Genomic DNA, 19,224 nt, shown 5'->3' on the forward strand with positions numbered 1-19,224 from the left:
AATAATAATATCAATAATATTGGGATTAAAATAAAGTAAAATAAAATAAAACAATTGTCATCAATCAAAATGATGGTAGTTTAAATAGACAAAAAGAAAATTATATAGGCCTAGTGTATTGTACAATAATCAAATCAAATTGAAGGCTGGGCAGTTAAAATAAACAAGGAACATCAGTGTTCCCACAGATTTAAGCACAATTTAGTACAACCTGGAAAATCATTGTGTGGTGGTCAATGTTGATATTGTGGTGGGCCGCCACAAATAAGTCAATGTATGGGAAACACTGAACATTATCAGAGAATATTAAAGGCTAAGGAAAAAAGTGTGATCACACTTCTTAGTTCCAGTGAGTAATCTAGCAGCAGCATTATGAACCATTTGTAATCGCTATAGAGTTGGGCGAACCAAAATAAAGTGAGGTACAATAGACAAGTCTTGATGTAATAAATGCATAATGAATGTGACTAGAGAGGGCTGAAGCAGAGCAAAATGTGACTAGAGAGGGCTGAAGCAGAGCACTTGATGCCAACTTTAAACACTCCAGCAGACATTTTGGAAATTAACATATTGTTATAGGCCTACTTATGATTAAAGTGTTGTTTAAGAATTGTAGGGGTAGTAGGGCCGAATCTGACATTAGCCTATCTGACTTTATCAAGCTGTCTACAGCCGCCCGAACTGGCAGATCTTGTCAGTCAAATGAGTTCATCTTGAATGTGCCCATTGACACTATGTTCCAACACAAAAGGAAATAGTAAAAGATGTGAAGTGCCATGAAAATTACCCAAATGTCCCTCACTGGTCCAGAAAGCAACTGTTGCATCAAAGAATTTATAACCACATGCTCTCATTGATTGTATGATTGCACTATTTGTGGTATGCAGGCATTGTACAACAGGGCCCCCATATCCAGTATTCACAGAATCATCACATATCCAGTTCATAACAACAATTAAATTATAGATATAGTCACCTACAAATGAAACTAGGGGCGCTTGTTTTATTGAGCAGGTCTTACATAGAAGCCATAATAAGGCTGTATCTGTGTATTATTTAAAAATTTTAGGCTATGGTATGTTTATTTTTTCTTCACACAGGATGTTAGTGTGCCGTGGGACATTGTTAGGAATGACTGAACAGTTAAATAGGTGGATAGTTAAAAAGGTTAAATTATTTGCTAGGTAGAAGAGGTTTAATATAGTTGGAATGACTGAACTAGATAGATGAGGTTTAATATAGTTGGAATGACTGAACAGTTAAATAGATGGATATGTTAAAAGGTTAAATTATTTGCTAGGTAGATGAGGTTTAATATAGTTGGAATGACTGAACAGTTAAATAGATGGATAGTTTAAAAGGTTAAATTATTTGCTAGGTAGATGAGGTTTAATATAGTTGGAATGACTGAACTAGGTAGATGAGGTTTAATATAGTTAGAAATAACTGAACAGTTAAATAGGTGGATAGTTTGAATGGTTAAATGATTTGCTAGGTAAATGAGGTTTAATATAGTTGGAATGACTGAACAGTTAAATAGGTGGATAGTTTAAATGGTTAAATTATTTGCTAGGTCGATGAGGTTTAATATAGTTGGTATGACTGAACTGGGTAGATGAGGTTTAATATAGTTGGAATGACTGAACAGTTAAATAGGTGGATAGTTAAAAAGGTTAAATGATTTGCTAGGTAAATGAGGTTTAATATAGTTGGAATGACTGAACAGTTAAATAGGTGGATAGTTTAAATGGTTAAATTATGTTGTGGACAGAGGAAACAGTTGAACAAGATGTGTAGCCTAGTCTTATTAAGAGAATGAGACTGTATGCCTGAGAAACTGACAGTTGATGCAGGTGGCCGGAACACCTGGCCCAGGATTCTAATTGCTTAAGTGCTCTATTATGATGTCATCAGCCAATGTTAAGTCAATGGGGAAATTTTGATTAGTTTTTAATTAATAGTTTAAAAAGTATAAAAGTTACAAAGATGAAAAATACAAAGCCCACATGTCCTAAGTAAGACCTACGCAACATAGTTTGAATGAAGTTTCTACGTTAAACGGTTTAAGCTGCATTAACTGCGTTAGAAGAAGAAGAATAAGAAGAAGAAGAAGAAGAAGAAGAACTAGAAAAGCATTTCCTGAAGGAAATACAGTGCATGAAAATGCAAAAATATGATGTAAAATATCATACAGAGTAAAAACAAACTATATTGGTTGCTAGGTAGATGAGGTTTAATATAGTTGGAATGACTGAACAGTTAAATAAGTGGATAATTTAAATGGTTAAATTATTTAGGTAGATAGTTGACGATAACTGACACTTGGAATGGCTCTAATGTTTGCTAGCAGTTATGCTAACTATGTTAACAAAGATAATAATGTTAACCAAGTATGCTAACTAGCATGCTAACAATGTTAAAATGCTAAGTATGCTAACCATGTGACTTAGCTAACTTAGCTAATCATTTTTAGCAGTTTTGCTAAAAATGCTAACTAGCATGCTAACTTTGCTAACCATGTGACTTAGCCAACTTAGCTAATCATTATAAGTAGTTTTGCTAAAAATGCTAACTAGCATGCTAACATGCTAGCATGCTAGCATGCTAGCATGCTAACATGCTAGCATGCTAACTTTACTAACCATGTGACTTAGCTAACTTAGCTAATCATTATAAGTAGTTTTGCTAAAAATGCTAACTAGCATGCTAACATGCTAACTATGCTAACCATGTGACTTAGCTAACTTAACTAATCATTTTTAGCAGTTTTGCTAAAAATGCTAACTAGCGTGCTAACATGCTAGCATGCTAACTATTTAACCATGTTACTTTAGCTAACTTAGCTAACTAGCTACAGTGGGTAGGAGTCATAGTTGATGACAAGTAACAGTTACAATGGCTGAACAGTTAAAAAGTTCAGTAGTTTAAAGCGTTAAATTGTTTAACAGTGAAATATTGTAGTGAGGACTTTTATTTTGAAACAGTTTTTGGCAGAGGAAGCAGTTGAACAGGATGTGTAGTCTTAATAGGGCCAGTTTGTATGCTTAAAGCCTGAGACTGGCAGTTGGTCCAGGTGGCCCGAACACCTGCCATAGGATTCTAATTGCTTAACGGCTCTATTGTGATGTCATCAGCCCATGTTAAGTCTATGGGGAAATTTTGACTAGTTTTTTAATTAATAGTTTAAAAAGTATAAAAGTTACAAAGTTGAAAAATACAAAGCCCACATGTCCTAAGTAAGACCCACGTAACATAGTTTGAATGAAGTTTCTACGTTACCACGGTTTAAGCTGCATTAACTGCGTTAGAAGAAGAAGAAGAAGAAGAAGAAGAAGAAGAAAAAGCCTTGGAATAACAGTACAGTGCATTTTCATGCACTGTAAAAAGCCTTGGAATAACAGTACAGCACTGTAAAAAGCCTTGGAATAACAGTACAGTGCATTTTCATGCACTGTAACTAGAAAAGCATTTCCTGAAGGAAATACAGTGCATGAAAATGCAAAAAATATGATGTAAAATATCAAACAGAGTAAAAACAAACTATATTGGTTGCTAGGTAGATGAGGTTTAATATAGTTGGAATGACTGAACAGTTAAATAGGCGGATAGTTTATATAGTTAAATTATTTGCTTGGTAGATAAGGTTTAATATAGTTGGAATGATTGAACGGTTAAATAGGTGGATAATTTAAATGGTTAAATTATTTAGGTAGATAATTGCGATAACTGACAGTTGGAATGGCTCTAATGTTTGCTAGCAGTTATGCTAACTATGTTATCAAAGATAATAATGTTAACCAAGTTACTTAACTTAGTTAACTTAGCTAATGTTTTCATTTTTAGTAGTTATGCTAACTAGCACTATGTTAACCATGTGACTTAGCTAACCTAGCTAATCATTTTTAGTAGGTATTATAACTATGCTAACTAGCATGCTAACATTTTAAGTATACTTACCATGTGACTTAGCTATAGCAGCTAATCATTTTTTTAGTAGGTATGCTAACTATTCTAACTAGCATGCTAACTATAACCATGTTACTTAGCTAACCCTAGCTAATCATTTTTAAAGGTTATCTTATGCTATCTATGCTAACTAGCATGCTAACATGCTAGCTATGCTAACCATGTGACTTAGCTAACTTAGCTAATCATTTTTAGCAGTTTTGCTAAAAATGCTGACTTAAGCGTCTTAACATGTTAGCATGCTAAAAATATCTTAACCATGTTACTTAGCTAACTTAGCTAACTAGCTACAGTGGGTAGGAGTCATAGTTGATGACAAGTAACAGTTACAATGGCTGAACAGTTAAAAAGTTCAGTAGTTTAAAGGGTTAAATTGTTTAACAGTGAAATATTTTAGTGAGGACTTTTATTTTGAAACAGTTTTTGGCAGAGGAAGCAGTTGAACAGGATGTGTAGTCTTAATAGGGCCAGTTTGTATGCTTAAAGCCTGAGACTGGCAGTTGGTCCAGGTGGCCCGAACACCTGCCATAGCATTCTAATTGCTTAACGGCTCAATTGTGATGTCATCAGCCCATGTTAAGTCTATAGGGAAATTTTGACTAGTTTTTAATTAATAGTTTAAAAAGTATAAAAGTTACAAAGTTGAAAAATACAAAGCCCACATGTCCTAAGTAAGACCTAAACGGTTTAACAAAGTTTGAATGAAGTTTCTACGTTAAACGGTTTAAGCTGCATTAACTGCGTTAGAAGAAGAAGAAGAAGAAGAAGAAGAAGAAGAACTAGAAAAGCATTTCCTGAAGGAAATACAGTGCATGAAAATGCAAAAAATATGATGTCAAATATCATACAGAGTAAAAACAAACTATATTGGTTGCTAGGTAGATGAGGTTTAATATAGTTGGAATGACTCAACAGTTAAATAGGTGGATAGTTTATATAGGTAAATAATTTACTTGGTAGATAAGGTTTAATATAGTTGGAATGATTGAACGGTTAAATAAGTGGATAGTTTAAATGGTTAAATTATTTAGGTAGATAGTTGACGATAACTGACACTTGGAATGGCTCTAATGTTTGCTAGCAGTTATGCTAACTATATTAACAAAGATAATAATGTTAACCAAGTTACTATGCTAACTTAGCATCTTAACAATGTTAAAATCTAAGTATGCTAACCATGTGACTTAGCTAACTTAGCTAATTATTTTTAGCAGTTATGCTAACTAACATGTTAACATGCTTAATTATGCTAACTATGTTAACCATGTTACTTAGCTGACTTAGCTAAACATTTTAAGCAGTTTTGCTAAAATGCTAACTAGCATCTAACATGTTAGCATGCTAACTATCTTAACCATGTGACTTAGCTAATCATTTTAAGCAGTTTTGTAAAAAAAAATGCTAACTTGTTAACCATGTGACTTAACTAATTTTAGCTAAAATTCTAAAAATGCTAACATGTGACTTAGCTAACTTAGCTAATCATTTTAAGCAGTTTTGCTAAAATGCTACCATGTAGCATGCTAACATTTTAGTTTTGCTAAAATGCTAATTAACCATGTGACTTAGCTAACTTAGCTAACTAGCTACAGTGGGTAGGAGTCATAGTTGATGACAAGTAACAGTTACAATGGCTGAACAGTTAAAAAAGTTCAGTAGTTTAAAGGGTTAAATTGTTTAACAGTGAAATATTGTAGTGAGGACTTTTATTTTGAAACAGTTTTTGGCAGAGGAAGCAGTTGAACAGGATGTGTAGTCTTAATAGGGCCAGTTTGTATGCTTAAAAGCCTGAGACTGGCAGTTGGTCCAGGTGGCCCGAACACCTGCCATAGGATTCTAATTGCTTACTTGGCTCTATTGTGATGTCATCAGCCCATGTTAAGTCTATGGGGGAAATTTTGACTAGTTTTTTAATTAATAGTTTAAAAAGTATAAAAGTTACAAAGTTGAAAAATACAAAGCCCACATGTCCTAAGTAAGACCTACGTAACATAGTTTGAATGAAGTTTCGTTAAGCGGTTTAAGCTGCATTAACTGCGTTAGAAGAAGAAGAAGAAGAAGAAGAAGAAGAAAAAGCCTTGGAATAACATTTTACAGTGCATTTTCATGCACTGTAACTAGAAAAGCATTTCCTGAAGGAAATACAGTGCATGAAAATGCAAAAATATGATGTAAAATATCATACAGAGTAAAAACAAACTATATTGGTTGCTAGGTAGATGAGGTTTAATATAGTTGGAATGACTGAACAGTTAAATAAGTGGATAGTTTAAATGGTTAAATTATTTAGGTAGATAGTTGACGATAACTGACACTTGGAATGGCTCTAATGTGTGCTAGCAGTTATGCTAACTATGTTAACAAAGATAATAATGTTAACCAAGTTACTATGCTAACTAGCATGTTAACAATGTTAAAATGCTAAGTATGCTAACCATGTTACTTAGCTGACTTAGCTAATCATTTTAAGCAGTTTTGCTAAAAATGCTAACTAGCATGCTAACATGCTAGCATGGTAACTATGCTAACCATGTGACTTAGCTAACTTAGCTAATCATTTTCAAGCAGTTTTTTTTAAAAAGTTTTGACTTAGCTAAAATGCTAATCATTTTAGCAGTTTCTTTAAAACATCTTAACATCTTAACATTAACTATCTTAACCATGTGACTTAGCTAACTTAGCTAACCAGCTACAGTAGGTAGGAGTCATAGTTGATGACAAGTAACAGTTACAATGGCTAAACAGTTAAAAAGTTCAGTAGTTTAAAGGGTTAAATTGTTTAACAGTAAAATATTATAGTGAGGACTTTTATTTTGAAACAGTTTTTGGCAGAGGAAGCAGTTGAACAGGATGTGTAGTCTTAATAGGGCCAGTTTGTATGCTTAAAGCCTGAGACTGGCAGTTGATCCAGGTGGCCCGAACACCTGCCATAGGATTCTAATTGCTTACTTGGCGTATTGTGATGTCATAATCATAATGTTAAGTCAATGGGAAATTTTGATTAGTTTTTAATTAATAGTTTAAAAAGTCTAAAAGTTACAAAGCTGAAAAATACATAGCACCCATGTCCTAAGTAAGACCTACGTAACATAGTTTGAATGAAGTTTCTACGTTAAACGGTTTAAGCTGCATTAAGTGCGTTAGAAGGAGAATAAGAACTAGAAAAGCTTTTCCTGAAGGAAATACAGTGCATGAAAATGCAAAAAATATGATGTCAAATATCATACAGAGTAAAAACAAACTATATTGGTTGCTAGGTAGATGAGGTTTAATATAGTTGGAATGACTCAACAGTTAAATAGGTGGATAGTTTATATAGGTAAATAATTTACTTCGTAGATGAGGTTTAATATAGTTGGAATGATTGAACGGTTAAATAAGTGGATAGTTTAAATGGTTAAATTATTTAGGTAGATAATTGACGATAACTGACAGTTGGAATGGCTCTAATATTTGCTAGCAGTTATGCTAACTATATTATCATAAGAATAAGAACTAGAAAATGTAATTCCAGGGAATTACGAGTGCATGAAAATGAAGCTAGGACAGACATAGCATAGCTTAATAAAAAGTTGATAGTTTAGACGTAGACAGTTTAAAAGTTGAATGTAGATAGTTTAACAGTTGTTAATAGACAGATAGTTTAATAGACAGATAGTTTAATGAATGTTGAAAGTTTAAAAGTTATATGTAGATAGTTTAAAGGTTGTTGACATACTGATAGTTTTAATGCGTGTTGGTAGACAAATAGTTTTAAAGGCTGTATATAGATAGATAGTTGACGATAACTGACAGTTGGAATGGCTCTAATGTTTGCTAGCAGTTATGCTAACAAAGCTAATTATTTTGACCAAGTTACTTAGTTAACTTAGCTCATGTTTTCTAGCAGTTTTGAAAAAAATGCTAACATGCTACTATGCTAACCATGTGACTTAGCTAACTTTTGCTAATCATTTTTAGCAGTTATGCTAAAATGCTAACATCTTAACTATGCTAATCACATTACTTAGCTAACTTAGCTAATCATTTGTAGCAGTTTCTTAAAAATCTAACATCTTAACAATGTTAACATCTTAACTATCTTGCTTCATGTGACTCAGCTAATTTAGCTAATCATTTTTAGCAGTTTTGCTAAAATGCTAACTATGCTAACAATGCTAATGATGTTAACTAGCTGACTAGCTAGTGAGGACTTTTATTTTGAAACAGTTGAGGGCAGAGGATACAGTTGATGGGAGTCAAAGTTGACAAACAGTTACAGTAACAGTTGAACAGTTGATAACAGTTGAACAATTAAAAAGTTGGATAGTTTTAAAGGGACTTTTATTTTGAAACAGTTGAAAAGGCACAGGAAGCAGTTAAACAGGATCTGCAGTCTTAATACAGCCATATTGTATGCTTAAAGCCTGAGACAGTGGCTCCAGGTGGCCTGAACACCTGGCATAAGATTCTAATTGCTCTATTGTGATGTCATAATCTAATGTTAAGTCAATGGGAAAATTTTAGTAGTTTTTAATTAATAGTTTAAAAAGTATAAAAGTTACAAAGTTGAAAAATACATAGCTGAAGTCACATAAGTAAGACCTACGCAACACAGTTTGAATGAAGTTTCTAAGTTGAAGCTGTATTAAACGCACAAAAAGCGTTAGAAGAATAATAATAATATTAATACTAGAAAAGCATTTCCTGAAGGAAATACAGTGCATGAAAATGCAAAAATATGATGTAAAATATCATACCGAGTAAAAACAAACTATATTGGTTGCTAGGTAGATGAGGTTTAATATAGTTGGAATGACTGAACAGTTAAATAGGTGGATAGTTTAAATGGTTAAATTATTTAGGTAGATAGTTGGCGATAACTGACAGTTGGAATGGCTCTAATGTTTGCTAGCAGTTATCTTTAACTATGTTAATAAGCATGCTAATATGTTAGCATGCTAACTATGCTAACCATGTTACTTAGCTAACTTAGCTTATCATTTTTAGCAGTTTTGTTAAAAATGCTAACTAGCATGCTAACATGCTAGCATACTAACCATGTGACTTAGCTAACTTAGCTAATCATTTTTTAGCAGTTTGCTAAAAATGCTAACTAACATGCTAACATGCTAGCATGCTAACTTATCTTGCTAACCATGTTACTTAGCTAACTAGCTACAGTGGGTAGGAGTCATAGTTGATGACAAGTAACAGTTACAATGGCTAAACAGTTAAAAAGTTCAGTAGTTTTAAAGGGTTAAATTGTTTAACAGTAAAATATTATAGTGAGGACTTTTATTTTGAAACAGTTTTTGGCAGAGGAAGCTGTTGAACAGGATGTGTAGTCTTAATAGGGCCAGTTTGTATGCTTAAAGCCTGAGACTGGCAGTTGATCCAGGTGGCCCGAACCATAGGACATAATATACATAGACGCCGCGATCGACCGCTGCTCCCTACTAAGCTGGCGAGATTTGGAGCCGCCATCTTGGACGGTCATCCACTCCACTCAGTGTAATCTGTTTGGCGGTGCAATGAGCTGTCAGCACACTTAATTAATCATATCTCACTGAATACCGAACAGATTTTCGTTTTTTTTTTTGCTGCAAAGGTCATACATGTAGCTATGATACAGGCCACATTGTTCGAAAATACAAAAATACAACCAATAGATGCGGTAATGTTAAATCTTTACTTGAAAAAGTAAATCCCAGTATGGTCCGCCCGATTTGAGCAGGAACATGCTGCACAGTGGTGTCATCTTGTGTTTTCTGCTGCAACGCAATGAGGAGTATGACAGGGATTTTTGTTTCCAGCAGCCAATGCGGCGTCTATGTATATTATGTCTATGGCCCGAACACCTGCCATAAGATTCTAATTGCTCTATTGTGATGTCATAATCTAATGTTAAGTCAATGGGAAAATTTTAGTAGTTTTTAATTAATAGTTTAAAAAGTATAAAAGTTACAAAGTTGAAAAAATACAAAGCTGACATCACATAAGTAAGACCCTCACGCAACATAGTTTGAATGAAGTTTTCTAACGGTTGAAGCTGTATTAAAAGAATAACAAAAGAAAGAAGAAGAATAATAATAATATTTTTCATGCACTATAACTAAAAGCATTTCCTGAAGGAAATACAGTGCATGAAAATGCAAAAATATGATGTAAAATATCATACAGAGTAAAACAAACTATATTGGTTGCTAGGTAGATGAGGTTTAATATAGTTGGAATGACTGAACAGTTAAATAGGTGGATAGTTTAAATGGTTAAATTATTTAGGTAGATAGTTGACGATAACTGACAGTTGGAATGGCTCTAATGTTTGCTAGCAGTTATGCTAACTATGTTAATAAGCATGCTAATATGTTAGCATGCTAACTATGCTAACCATGTTACTTAGCTAACTTAGCTTATCATTTTTAGCAGTTTTGTTAAAAATGCTAACTAGCATGCTAACATGCTAGCATACTAACCATGTGACTTAGCTAACTTAGCTAATCATTTTTAGCAGTTTTGCTAAAAATGCTAACTAGCATGCTAACATGCTAGCATGCTAACTATGCTAACCATGTTACTTAGCTAACTAGCTACAGTGGGTAGGAGTCATAGTTGATGACAAGTAACAGTTACAATGGCTAAACAGTTAAAAAGTTCAGTAGTTTAAAGGGTTAAATTGTTTAACAGTAAAATATTATAGTGAGGACTTTTATTTTGAAACAGTTTTTGGCAGAGGAAGCTGTTGAACAGGATGTGTAGTCTTAATAGGGCCAGTTTGTATGCTTAAAGCCTGAGACTGGCAGTTGATCCAGGTGGCCCGAACCATAGACATAATATACATAGACGCCGCATCGACCGCTGCTCCCTACTAGCGCTGACGAGATTTGGAGCCGCCATCTTGGACCGGTCATCCACTCCACTCAGTGTAATCTGTTTGGCCGGTGCAATGAGCTGTCAGCACACTTAATTAATCATATCTCACTGAATACCGAACAGATTTTCACGCAGCGTTTTTTTTTTTTTTGCAAAGGTCATACATGTAGCTATGATACAGGCCACATTGTTGAAAATACAAAATACAACCAATAGTAACGGTAATGTTAAATCTTACTTGTGAAAAGTAAATCCCCAGTATGGTCCGCCCGATTTGAGCAGGGAACATGCTGCACAGTGGTGTCATCTTGTGTTTTCTGCTGCAACGCAATGAGGAGTATGACAGGTCCAAGATGGCGGCCGCATTTCTTGTTTCCAGCAGCCAATGCGGCGTCTATGTATATTATGTCTATGGCCCGAACACCTGCCATAGGATTCTAATTGCTTAACGGCCGTATTGTGATGTCATTATCATAATGTTAAGTCAATGGGGAAATTTTGATTCGTTTTTAATTAATAGTTTAAAAAGTATAAAAGTTACAAAGATGAAAAATACAAAGCCCACATGTCCTAAGTAAGACCCCACTTAACATAGATTGAATGAAGTTTCTACGTTAAACGGTTTAAGCTGCATTAACTGCGTTAGAAGAAGAAGAATAAGAAGAAGAAGAAGAAGAAAAAGCCTTGGAATAACAGTACAGTGCATTTTCATGCACTATAACTAGAAAAGCATTTCCTGAAGGAAATACAGTGCATGAAAATGCAAAAATATGATGTAAAATATCATACAGAGTAAAAACAAACTATATTGGTTGCTAGGTAGATGAGGTTTAATATAGTTGGAATGACTGAACAGTTAAATAAGTGGATAGTTTAAATGGTTAAATTATTTAGGTAGATAGTTGACGATAACTGACACTTGGAATGGCTCTAATGTTTGCTAGCAGTTATGCTAACTATGTTAACAAAGATAATAATGCTAACCAAATTACTATCCTAACTAGCATGCTAACAATGTTAAAATGTTAAGTATGCTAACCATGTGACTTAGCTAACTTAGCTAATCATTTTTAGCACTTTTGCTAGTCTTTTTGGTTTGAATATAGCATGACCATTGCTTTGATATTCTATTTCAGGTCAATAACGCAGTGTCGGCCTTGTCCAAGTCCATCTATGAGAGGATGTTCTTGTGGATGGTCATCCATATCAACCAGATGTTGGACACTAAACAGCCAAGGCAGTTCTTTATCGGTGTGCTGGATATTGCTGGATATTGCTATTGCTTTTCACTAAAAGAACAATGTAATATAATTTTAGTTGGGGACATTCATATTCCAGTTTTTTAATCACAGTTCAACAGCATGGAGCAGCTGTGTATCAACTTCACCAATGTGAAACTATAACAGTTCTTCAACCATCACATGTTCGTTCTGGAGCAAGAGGAGTACAAGAAAGAGGGCATTGATTGGGAGTTCATTGACTTCGGCAGCCGCTTGCATTGAGCTTATAGAAAAGGTTTGTTTTAATTAGTTTGTTTAAATTGTGAAGTACTAGATTCATATTATTTCATAATGACTTCTTTTAAAACCACACATATTTTAACAGCCTATGGGTATCTTTGCCATCCTTGAAGAGGAGTGCATGTTCCCAAGGCCTCTGACACTACTTTCAAGAACAAGCTGTATGATCAGCATCTTGGCAAGACTAAGAGAAGCGACCTTTGAGAAGAGACCTTGGAGAAGCCCAAGCCTGCAAGGCTGAGGCCCACTTCTTCCTGGTGCACTATGCTGGCACTGTTGACTACAATGTTGCTGGGTGGCTGGAGAAGAACAAGGATCCACTGAACGATTCTGTTGTGCAGCTGTACCAGAAATCCGGAGTAAAACTCCTGCCTACCTTGTACCCACCTGTTGTTGAGGGTAACAACAAGACACTATACAAGTCTACATGCTAATGCAAAAATATCCCATTTATGAATTCATACATATGTATACCTCAATCATTGAATAATGTGTATGTCAACAGAGACTGGTGGTGGTAAGAAGAAGAAGAAGGGTGGCTCCATGCAGACTGTGTCATCACAGTTCAGGGTGTGTAAATTAAACCAATAACAACAAATCAATCATCTAATAGAATGGTGAAGAGGATGTTTTCATTGCATTCTTATCCCAACAGGAGAACTTGGGCAAACTGATGACCAACTTAAGGAGCACCCATCCTCACTTTGTGCGTTGTCTGATTCCAAATGAAATTAAGAAACCAGGTAAAAGGTGTTTGGTCAATAAAGTCAATAAAGATCTGTGCATTATTCAAGTATTACATTGAGAATAGAAGATCTCATGTACTTGACAGGTTCTATGCAGAACTTCCTGGTCATCATAAACATGTAATTGCTCTAACTCTTGTATTGTCCTTGAAAAATACACATCTCTCTCTATTAACAGGTCTTATGCAGAACTTCCTGGTCATCCACCAGCTCAGGTGCAATGGTGTACTTGAGGGTATCAGAATCTGCAGAAAGGGTTTCCCAAGCAGAATCCTATATGGTGACTTCAAGCAGAGGTGAACTGACAAAACCAAAGAAGTATTACACTTATTCAATACTGCATTAAGAGATGAGAAAAATAATAATGTATATGTACATGTATTTATTCTGACCAGATACAAAGTGCTGAATGCCAGTGTGATCCCTGATGGTCAATTCATTGATAACAAGAAGGCTGCTGAGAAGCTCTTGGGATCAATTGATGTTGATCACACCCAGTACATGTTTGGACACACAAAGGTAGATACGTTTCATGCAATCTATTATCGGCTTGTCACAAGTTTTTTTGTGTGTCAAATTCATGCTGATATTTTCCTTTATCTCTCAGGTGTTCTTCAAAGCTGGTTTGCTGGGTACCCTTGAGGAGATGCGAGATGAGAAACTGGCTACCCTGGTCACAATGACTCAGGCTCTCTGCCGCGCATACCTGATGAGGAGGGAGTTTGTCAAGATGATGGAAAGGAGGTAATTTTATTTTATTATTATTTTATTTTAGGGATAAGAAGTCTTAAAGATTGCTATAGTTTGTATTGTATCAGTTGTATAGTCCTATTTCACTTGCTAGCTATTTCATGTGATCATGGGGAGGCTATTTTCACCATCCAGTACAATATACGCTCATTCATGAATGTCAAGACCTGGCCATGGATGAAGGTTTACTACAAGATCAAGCCCCTACTGAAGAGGAACTGAAACTGAAAAAGAGCTGGCCAACCTGAAGGAGGAGCATGACAAACTTGAAGATGTCCATGCAAAGGTTGAGGCCAAGAAGAAGGAACTTGAGGAGAAGATGGCGGCTCTTGGTGCAAGAGAGGAATGACCTGGCACTTCAAGTGGCATCTGACAAAGCTAACAAAGGAGAATAAAGCCCTACAAGAGGCCCATCAGCAGACTCTTGATGAACTTCAAGCAGAGGAAGACAAAGTCAACACTCTGACCAAATCCAAGACTAAGCTTGAACAGCAAGTGGATGATGTAAGTTCTTAACCAACAGGAGTTTACAAATAAATCTACATTTGATACATTTTCCCACATGCTCACCTCAAACTTCAAATTGACAGCTTGAGGGTTCCCCGGAGCAAGAAAAGAAGCTCCGTATGGACCTTGAGAGAGCCAAGAGAAAGCTTGAGGGTGACCTGAAGCTGGCCCAGGAGAACATCATGGATCTGGAGAACGACAACCAACAGTCTGAGGAGAAGCTGAAGAAGTAATGCATGATTCCACTGAGCAACACTATTTATGCAAACTTTTAATCAAAATACGACTAAACACTTTTGTGTAAGCGTTTACTGACATTTTACTTTACTGTGACATAGGAAGGACTTTGAAAAAAGCCAACTTCTTAGCAAGATTGAGGATGAACAATCACTGGGTGCTCAGCTGCAGAAGAAGATCAAGGAGCTTCAGGTTTAATTATTACAAAATCTGAGTTTTTTTTTGCTATTTTCTGTCTTACTAATATTCTTGTTACCAATAGGCCCGCATTCAGGAATGGAGGAAGAGATTGAGGCTGAGCGTGCAGCTCGTGCCAAGGTTGAGAAGCAGAGAGCTGATCTTTCCAGGGAACTTGAGGAGATCAGTGAAAGGCTTGAGGAGGCTGGTGGTGCCACTGCTGCTCAAATTGAGAGAAGAAGCGTGAGGCTGAGTTCCAGAAGCTGCGTTGTGACCTTGAGGAGTCCACCCTGCAGCATGAAGCCACTGCTGCAGCTCTCCGCAAGAAGCAGGCCGACAGTGTGGCTGAGCTGGGAGAGCAGATTGACAACCTCCAACGTGTCAAGCAGAAGCTTGAGAAGGAAAAGAGTGAATTCAAGATGGAAATTGATGATCTTGCCAGCAACATGGAGGCTGTTGCTAAAGCTAAGGTTGATGAGATGTTTACCCTCATGTTATCTTTTAAACAAACCAACTTACAATAAACTTGTTGCTACTAATGGGCATTTTCATAAACAGGGATATCTGGAGAAGATGTGCCGCACCCTTGAGGACCAACTCAGTGAAACCAAGGCCAAGAGTGATGAGGCTGCCCGGCAGGTCAATGACCTCAGTGCTCAGAGAGCAAGACTTCAGACTGAAAATGGTGAGCTTGGCCGCCAGGTTGAGGAGAAAGACGCTCTTGTGTCTCAGCTGACCAGAAGCAAACAGGCCTACACTCAGCAAATTGAGGAGCTGAAGAGACTGAATGAAGAGGAGGTCAAGGTACTGATATACTGATGCACCAAGAGAAAACAAATTGGATTACATAGAACACATTATGTGAAAGGCTTTAATACCCTAACTTGTTTACAAATAGGCCAAGAATGCCCTGGCCCATGCTGTTCAGTCTGCACGCCATGACTGCGATCTCCTGAGGGAGCAGTTTGAGGAAGAGCAGGAGGCTAAAGCTGAACTGCAGCGTGGCATGTCCAAGGCCAACAGCGAGGTTGCTCAGTGGAGGACCAAGTATGTGTTAAAGATGCAACAAAGTGAATTTGGATGTTAATTAAAACCTTGCATTTTCTTGAGGAAAACCCATCATGTCCCTCTTACATTAATCTGTTGGTATTTCCAGAAAAAAGCTTGCCCAGCGTCTGCAGGAGGCTGAGGAGCAAATCGAGGCTGTCAACTCCAAGTGTGCCTCTCTGGATAAGACCAAGCAGAGACTCCAGGGTGAAGTTGAGGACCTCATGATTGATGTGGAGAGAGCCAATGGTGTAGCTGCCAACCTTGACAAGAAGCAAAGAAACTTTGACAAGGTATTGTCTCCACAACACCATTTAAATGTGGAATGTAGGTAAAAGCTTTGTAAGTATAAGCCTTACAACAAAAACTGTTTCTAAAAGGTCCTGGCAGAATGGAAGCAGAAGTACGAGGAGAGTCAGGCAGAGTTGGAGGGTGCCCAGAAAGAGGCTCGTACTCTCAGCACTGAGATGTTCAAGATGAAGAACTCCTATGAGGAGTCTCTTGACCACCTGGAGACCCTGAAGAGGGAGAACAAGAATTTGCAACGTGAGTCAAATCAACCCAATCCATATCCCAATCAAAATATTTTAAAACATCCGGATAATATTCGAATATCCTGTAATATGTATATTTGCAGAGGAGATCTCAGACTTGACTGAGCAGCTTGGTGAGACTGGAAAGAGCATCCATGAGCTGGAGAAGGCCAAGAAGACTGTAGAAACTGAAAAGGCTGAGATCCAGACAGCCCTGGAGGAGGCTGAGGTAGAAATTCAGATGGGCTTTTCTACACAAAACTGAAATGATATGAGAAATGTCATATTTTAAATTCTTCATTTTCTTTGTTTAGGGAACTCTCAAGCATGAGGAGTCCAAGATTCTTTGTGTCCAACTGGAACTCAACCAGGTCAAGGGTGAGGTTGACAGGAAACTTGCAGAAAAGGATGAGGAGATGGAGCAGATCAAGAGGAACAGCCAGAGGGTGATTGACTCCATGCAGAGCACTCTGGACTCTGAGGTCAGGAGCAGGAATGATGCCCTGAGAATCAAGAAGAAGATGGAGGGAGACCTCAATGAGATGGAAATTCAGCTGAGTCATGCTAACCGCCAGGCTGCTGAGTCCCAGAAACAACTGAGAAATGTACAAGGTCAACTCAAGGTCAGTTATAGAATGAAGTAGTACAAGGGTACTATGTGATCTCATCTAACCGCCATCACTATCCATTTGACAAGTATCTCCATAAAACACCCGAGCTGTCTATTGGTAGCATGACATCTCTTTTGTCATTCCATGTTTTCTATTAGGATGCCCAACTGCATCTTGATGATGCTGTCAGAGGACAGGAAGACATGAAGGAGCAGGCTGCCATGGTGGAGCGCAGGAACACCCTGATGGTGGCTGAGATTGAGGAGCTCAGAGCTGCCCTGGAGCAGACAGAGAGAGGCCGCAAAGTGGCTGAACAGGAGCTGGTTGATGCCAGTGAGCGTGTTGGCCTTCTGCACTCTCAGGTGGACATATATTTTTTTACCTCACATAAAATAATTCTTTCCATCGTTTCCACAGTACTTTCAAAAGATTCATCATTTAACATTTAACAAATTGTTTCTGAATGTTAGAACACAAGTCTGATTAACACCAAGAAGAAGCTTGAGGCTGACCTGGTTCAGGTCCAAAGTGAGGTTGATGACATCGTCCAGGAGGCTAGAAATGCTGAGGATAAGGCCAAGAAAGCCATCACTGATGTAAGTAGTGATACATTTTTCTTCATTCTAAGAAAAATATATCCCTAACATATTAAATATTTGAACATTAAGGATATGTTTTCATCCTACCTTCCATAAACAATCATGCCGTAATCTAGGCTGCCATGATGGCAGAGGAGCTGAAGAAGGAGCAGGACACCAGTTCTCATCTGGAGAGGATGAAGAAGAACCTGGAGGTCACTGTGAAGGATCTGCAGCACCGCCTGGATGAGGCTGAGAATCTGGCCATGAAGGGTGGCAAGAAACAACTCCAGAAACTGGAGTCCAGGGTGAGTGGCTAAACTTGGGTGAGATGAAAATTGTTCAGAATGTAATGAATAAAATGAAGACCGTGTCTGAAATGAAAATGTTGTTCATGTAAAGGTTCGTGAGCTGGAAGGTGAGGTTGAGAATGAACAACGACGTGGTGTTGATGCTGTCAAGGGAGTCCGCAAATACGAGAGGAGGGTGAAGGAACTCACCTACCAGGTACAAACTTTATTTAACCACTATTGAAATACATTTAACTTGAGGAGTACAACAATTGACAGATGTTTTTTCTTTTCAGACTGAGGAGGACAAGAAGAATGTCACCAGACTGCAGGACCTGGTTGACAAGCTGCAGCTGAAGGTCAAAGCCTACAAGAGGCAGGCTGAGGAAGCTGTAAGCAGTCTCTTATATTGCCTATATGGCCAAATGTCTTGCCTTTCATATTAATAATATTATATATATATTGCTTTAGAACCAAAGCCTCTGTACTCATCAAACATCTGCTCATTATTAGGAGGAGCAAGCCAACGGCTACCTGTCCAAGTTCAGGAAGGTTCAGCATGAGCTAGAGGAGGCTGAGGAGCGTGCTGACATTGCTGAATCCCAGGTCCACAAGTTGAGAGCAAAGAGCCGTGATACTGGAAAGGTAAATCAAATTTACCATATTTCAATGTGTTGTAAGTCATCATATGTCCCTACTCAATTACATTACATTTCTCAATTTCTCTGTCTTAGGGCAAGGAGGCTGCAGAGTAAATCCTGTGAAATCTTCTGCCTTGTCACTCAGCTGGATTAATATCCTGATTACTGTGGCTATTTTGTAACTACATAATAAAAGTATTTTCATTATACCGTATGTATTCATTGTATTTAATGTCATTGAGAAGAATTTGCTAATTTTGTACCATGTTTTGGTTCCATACTGGCCTTTAAAATCACTTAATAATGAAATAATGAAAAATGCTTTTTAGATATCTGAAGGAAACTGAAAACGGATACTTTTTGGTGTGCTCAAAACTCAGGGAGATAAATAGATAGATAGATAGAAACTTTAATAATGCCTGTGTTGCCCTCCAGAAGTGAGTGAGTATGTCCAGTATTTTGATGGTCCTGGGCTAACATAGCTGGCAAACAACTGCTCCTGCTTTGTGTTTCATTAGGGCTCATCTAAGCCTACCAGCTTAAACATAGAAGCAGCCCATCCACAAATTAGCATTGACCATTTAAAAAATAACGATACTCATAACAAATAATGTCAGTACAAAAAGTCTTGAGTATGTCCACTATTTTTTTTTATAATATTTATTTATTGATGGAAATTGTTGGTATACATAATGCAGTAGGAAGCATCATGGTACAATCTCCATATCTTTTGCTTTTTTCTGTCAACAACATTGACAACAACAAC

The 19,224-nt window shown here is 37.0% G+C and overlaps 1 protein-coding gene and 1 pseudogene across 1 annotated transcript; both read left to right on the top strand.

Annotated features, from left to right (window-relative positions):
• The first annotated feature begins 12,002 nt into the window (after positions 1-12,002).
• On the top strand, positions 12,003-14,186 carry LOC125304885 (myosin heavy chain, fast skeletal muscle-like). The gene is made up of 8 exons (XM_048259400.1): positions 12,003-12,072; positions 12,531-12,740; positions 12,847-12,911; positions 12,997-13,084; positions 13,266-13,383; positions 13,483-13,606; positions 13,695-13,831; positions 14,051-14,186. Exons 1-8 carry the CDS (start codon positions 12,003-12,005, stop codon positions 14,184-14,186), a joined length of 948 nt encoding a protein of 315 aa, XP_048115357.1.
• Positions 14,187-14,857: 671 nt separating this feature from the next.
• LOC125304886 lies at positions 14,858-18,587 on the top strand (annotated as a pseudogene).
• The last annotated feature ends 637 nt before the right edge of the window (positions 18,588-19,224 follow it).

This window comes from Alosa alosa, chromosome 12, assembly GCF_017589495.1.
Source record: "Alosa alosa isolate M-15738 ecotype Scorff River chromosome 12, AALO_Geno_1.1, whole genome shotgun sequence".
NCBI classification, from domain to species: Eukaryota; Metazoa; Chordata; class Actinopteri; order Clupeiformes; family Clupeidae; genus Alosa; species Alosa alosa.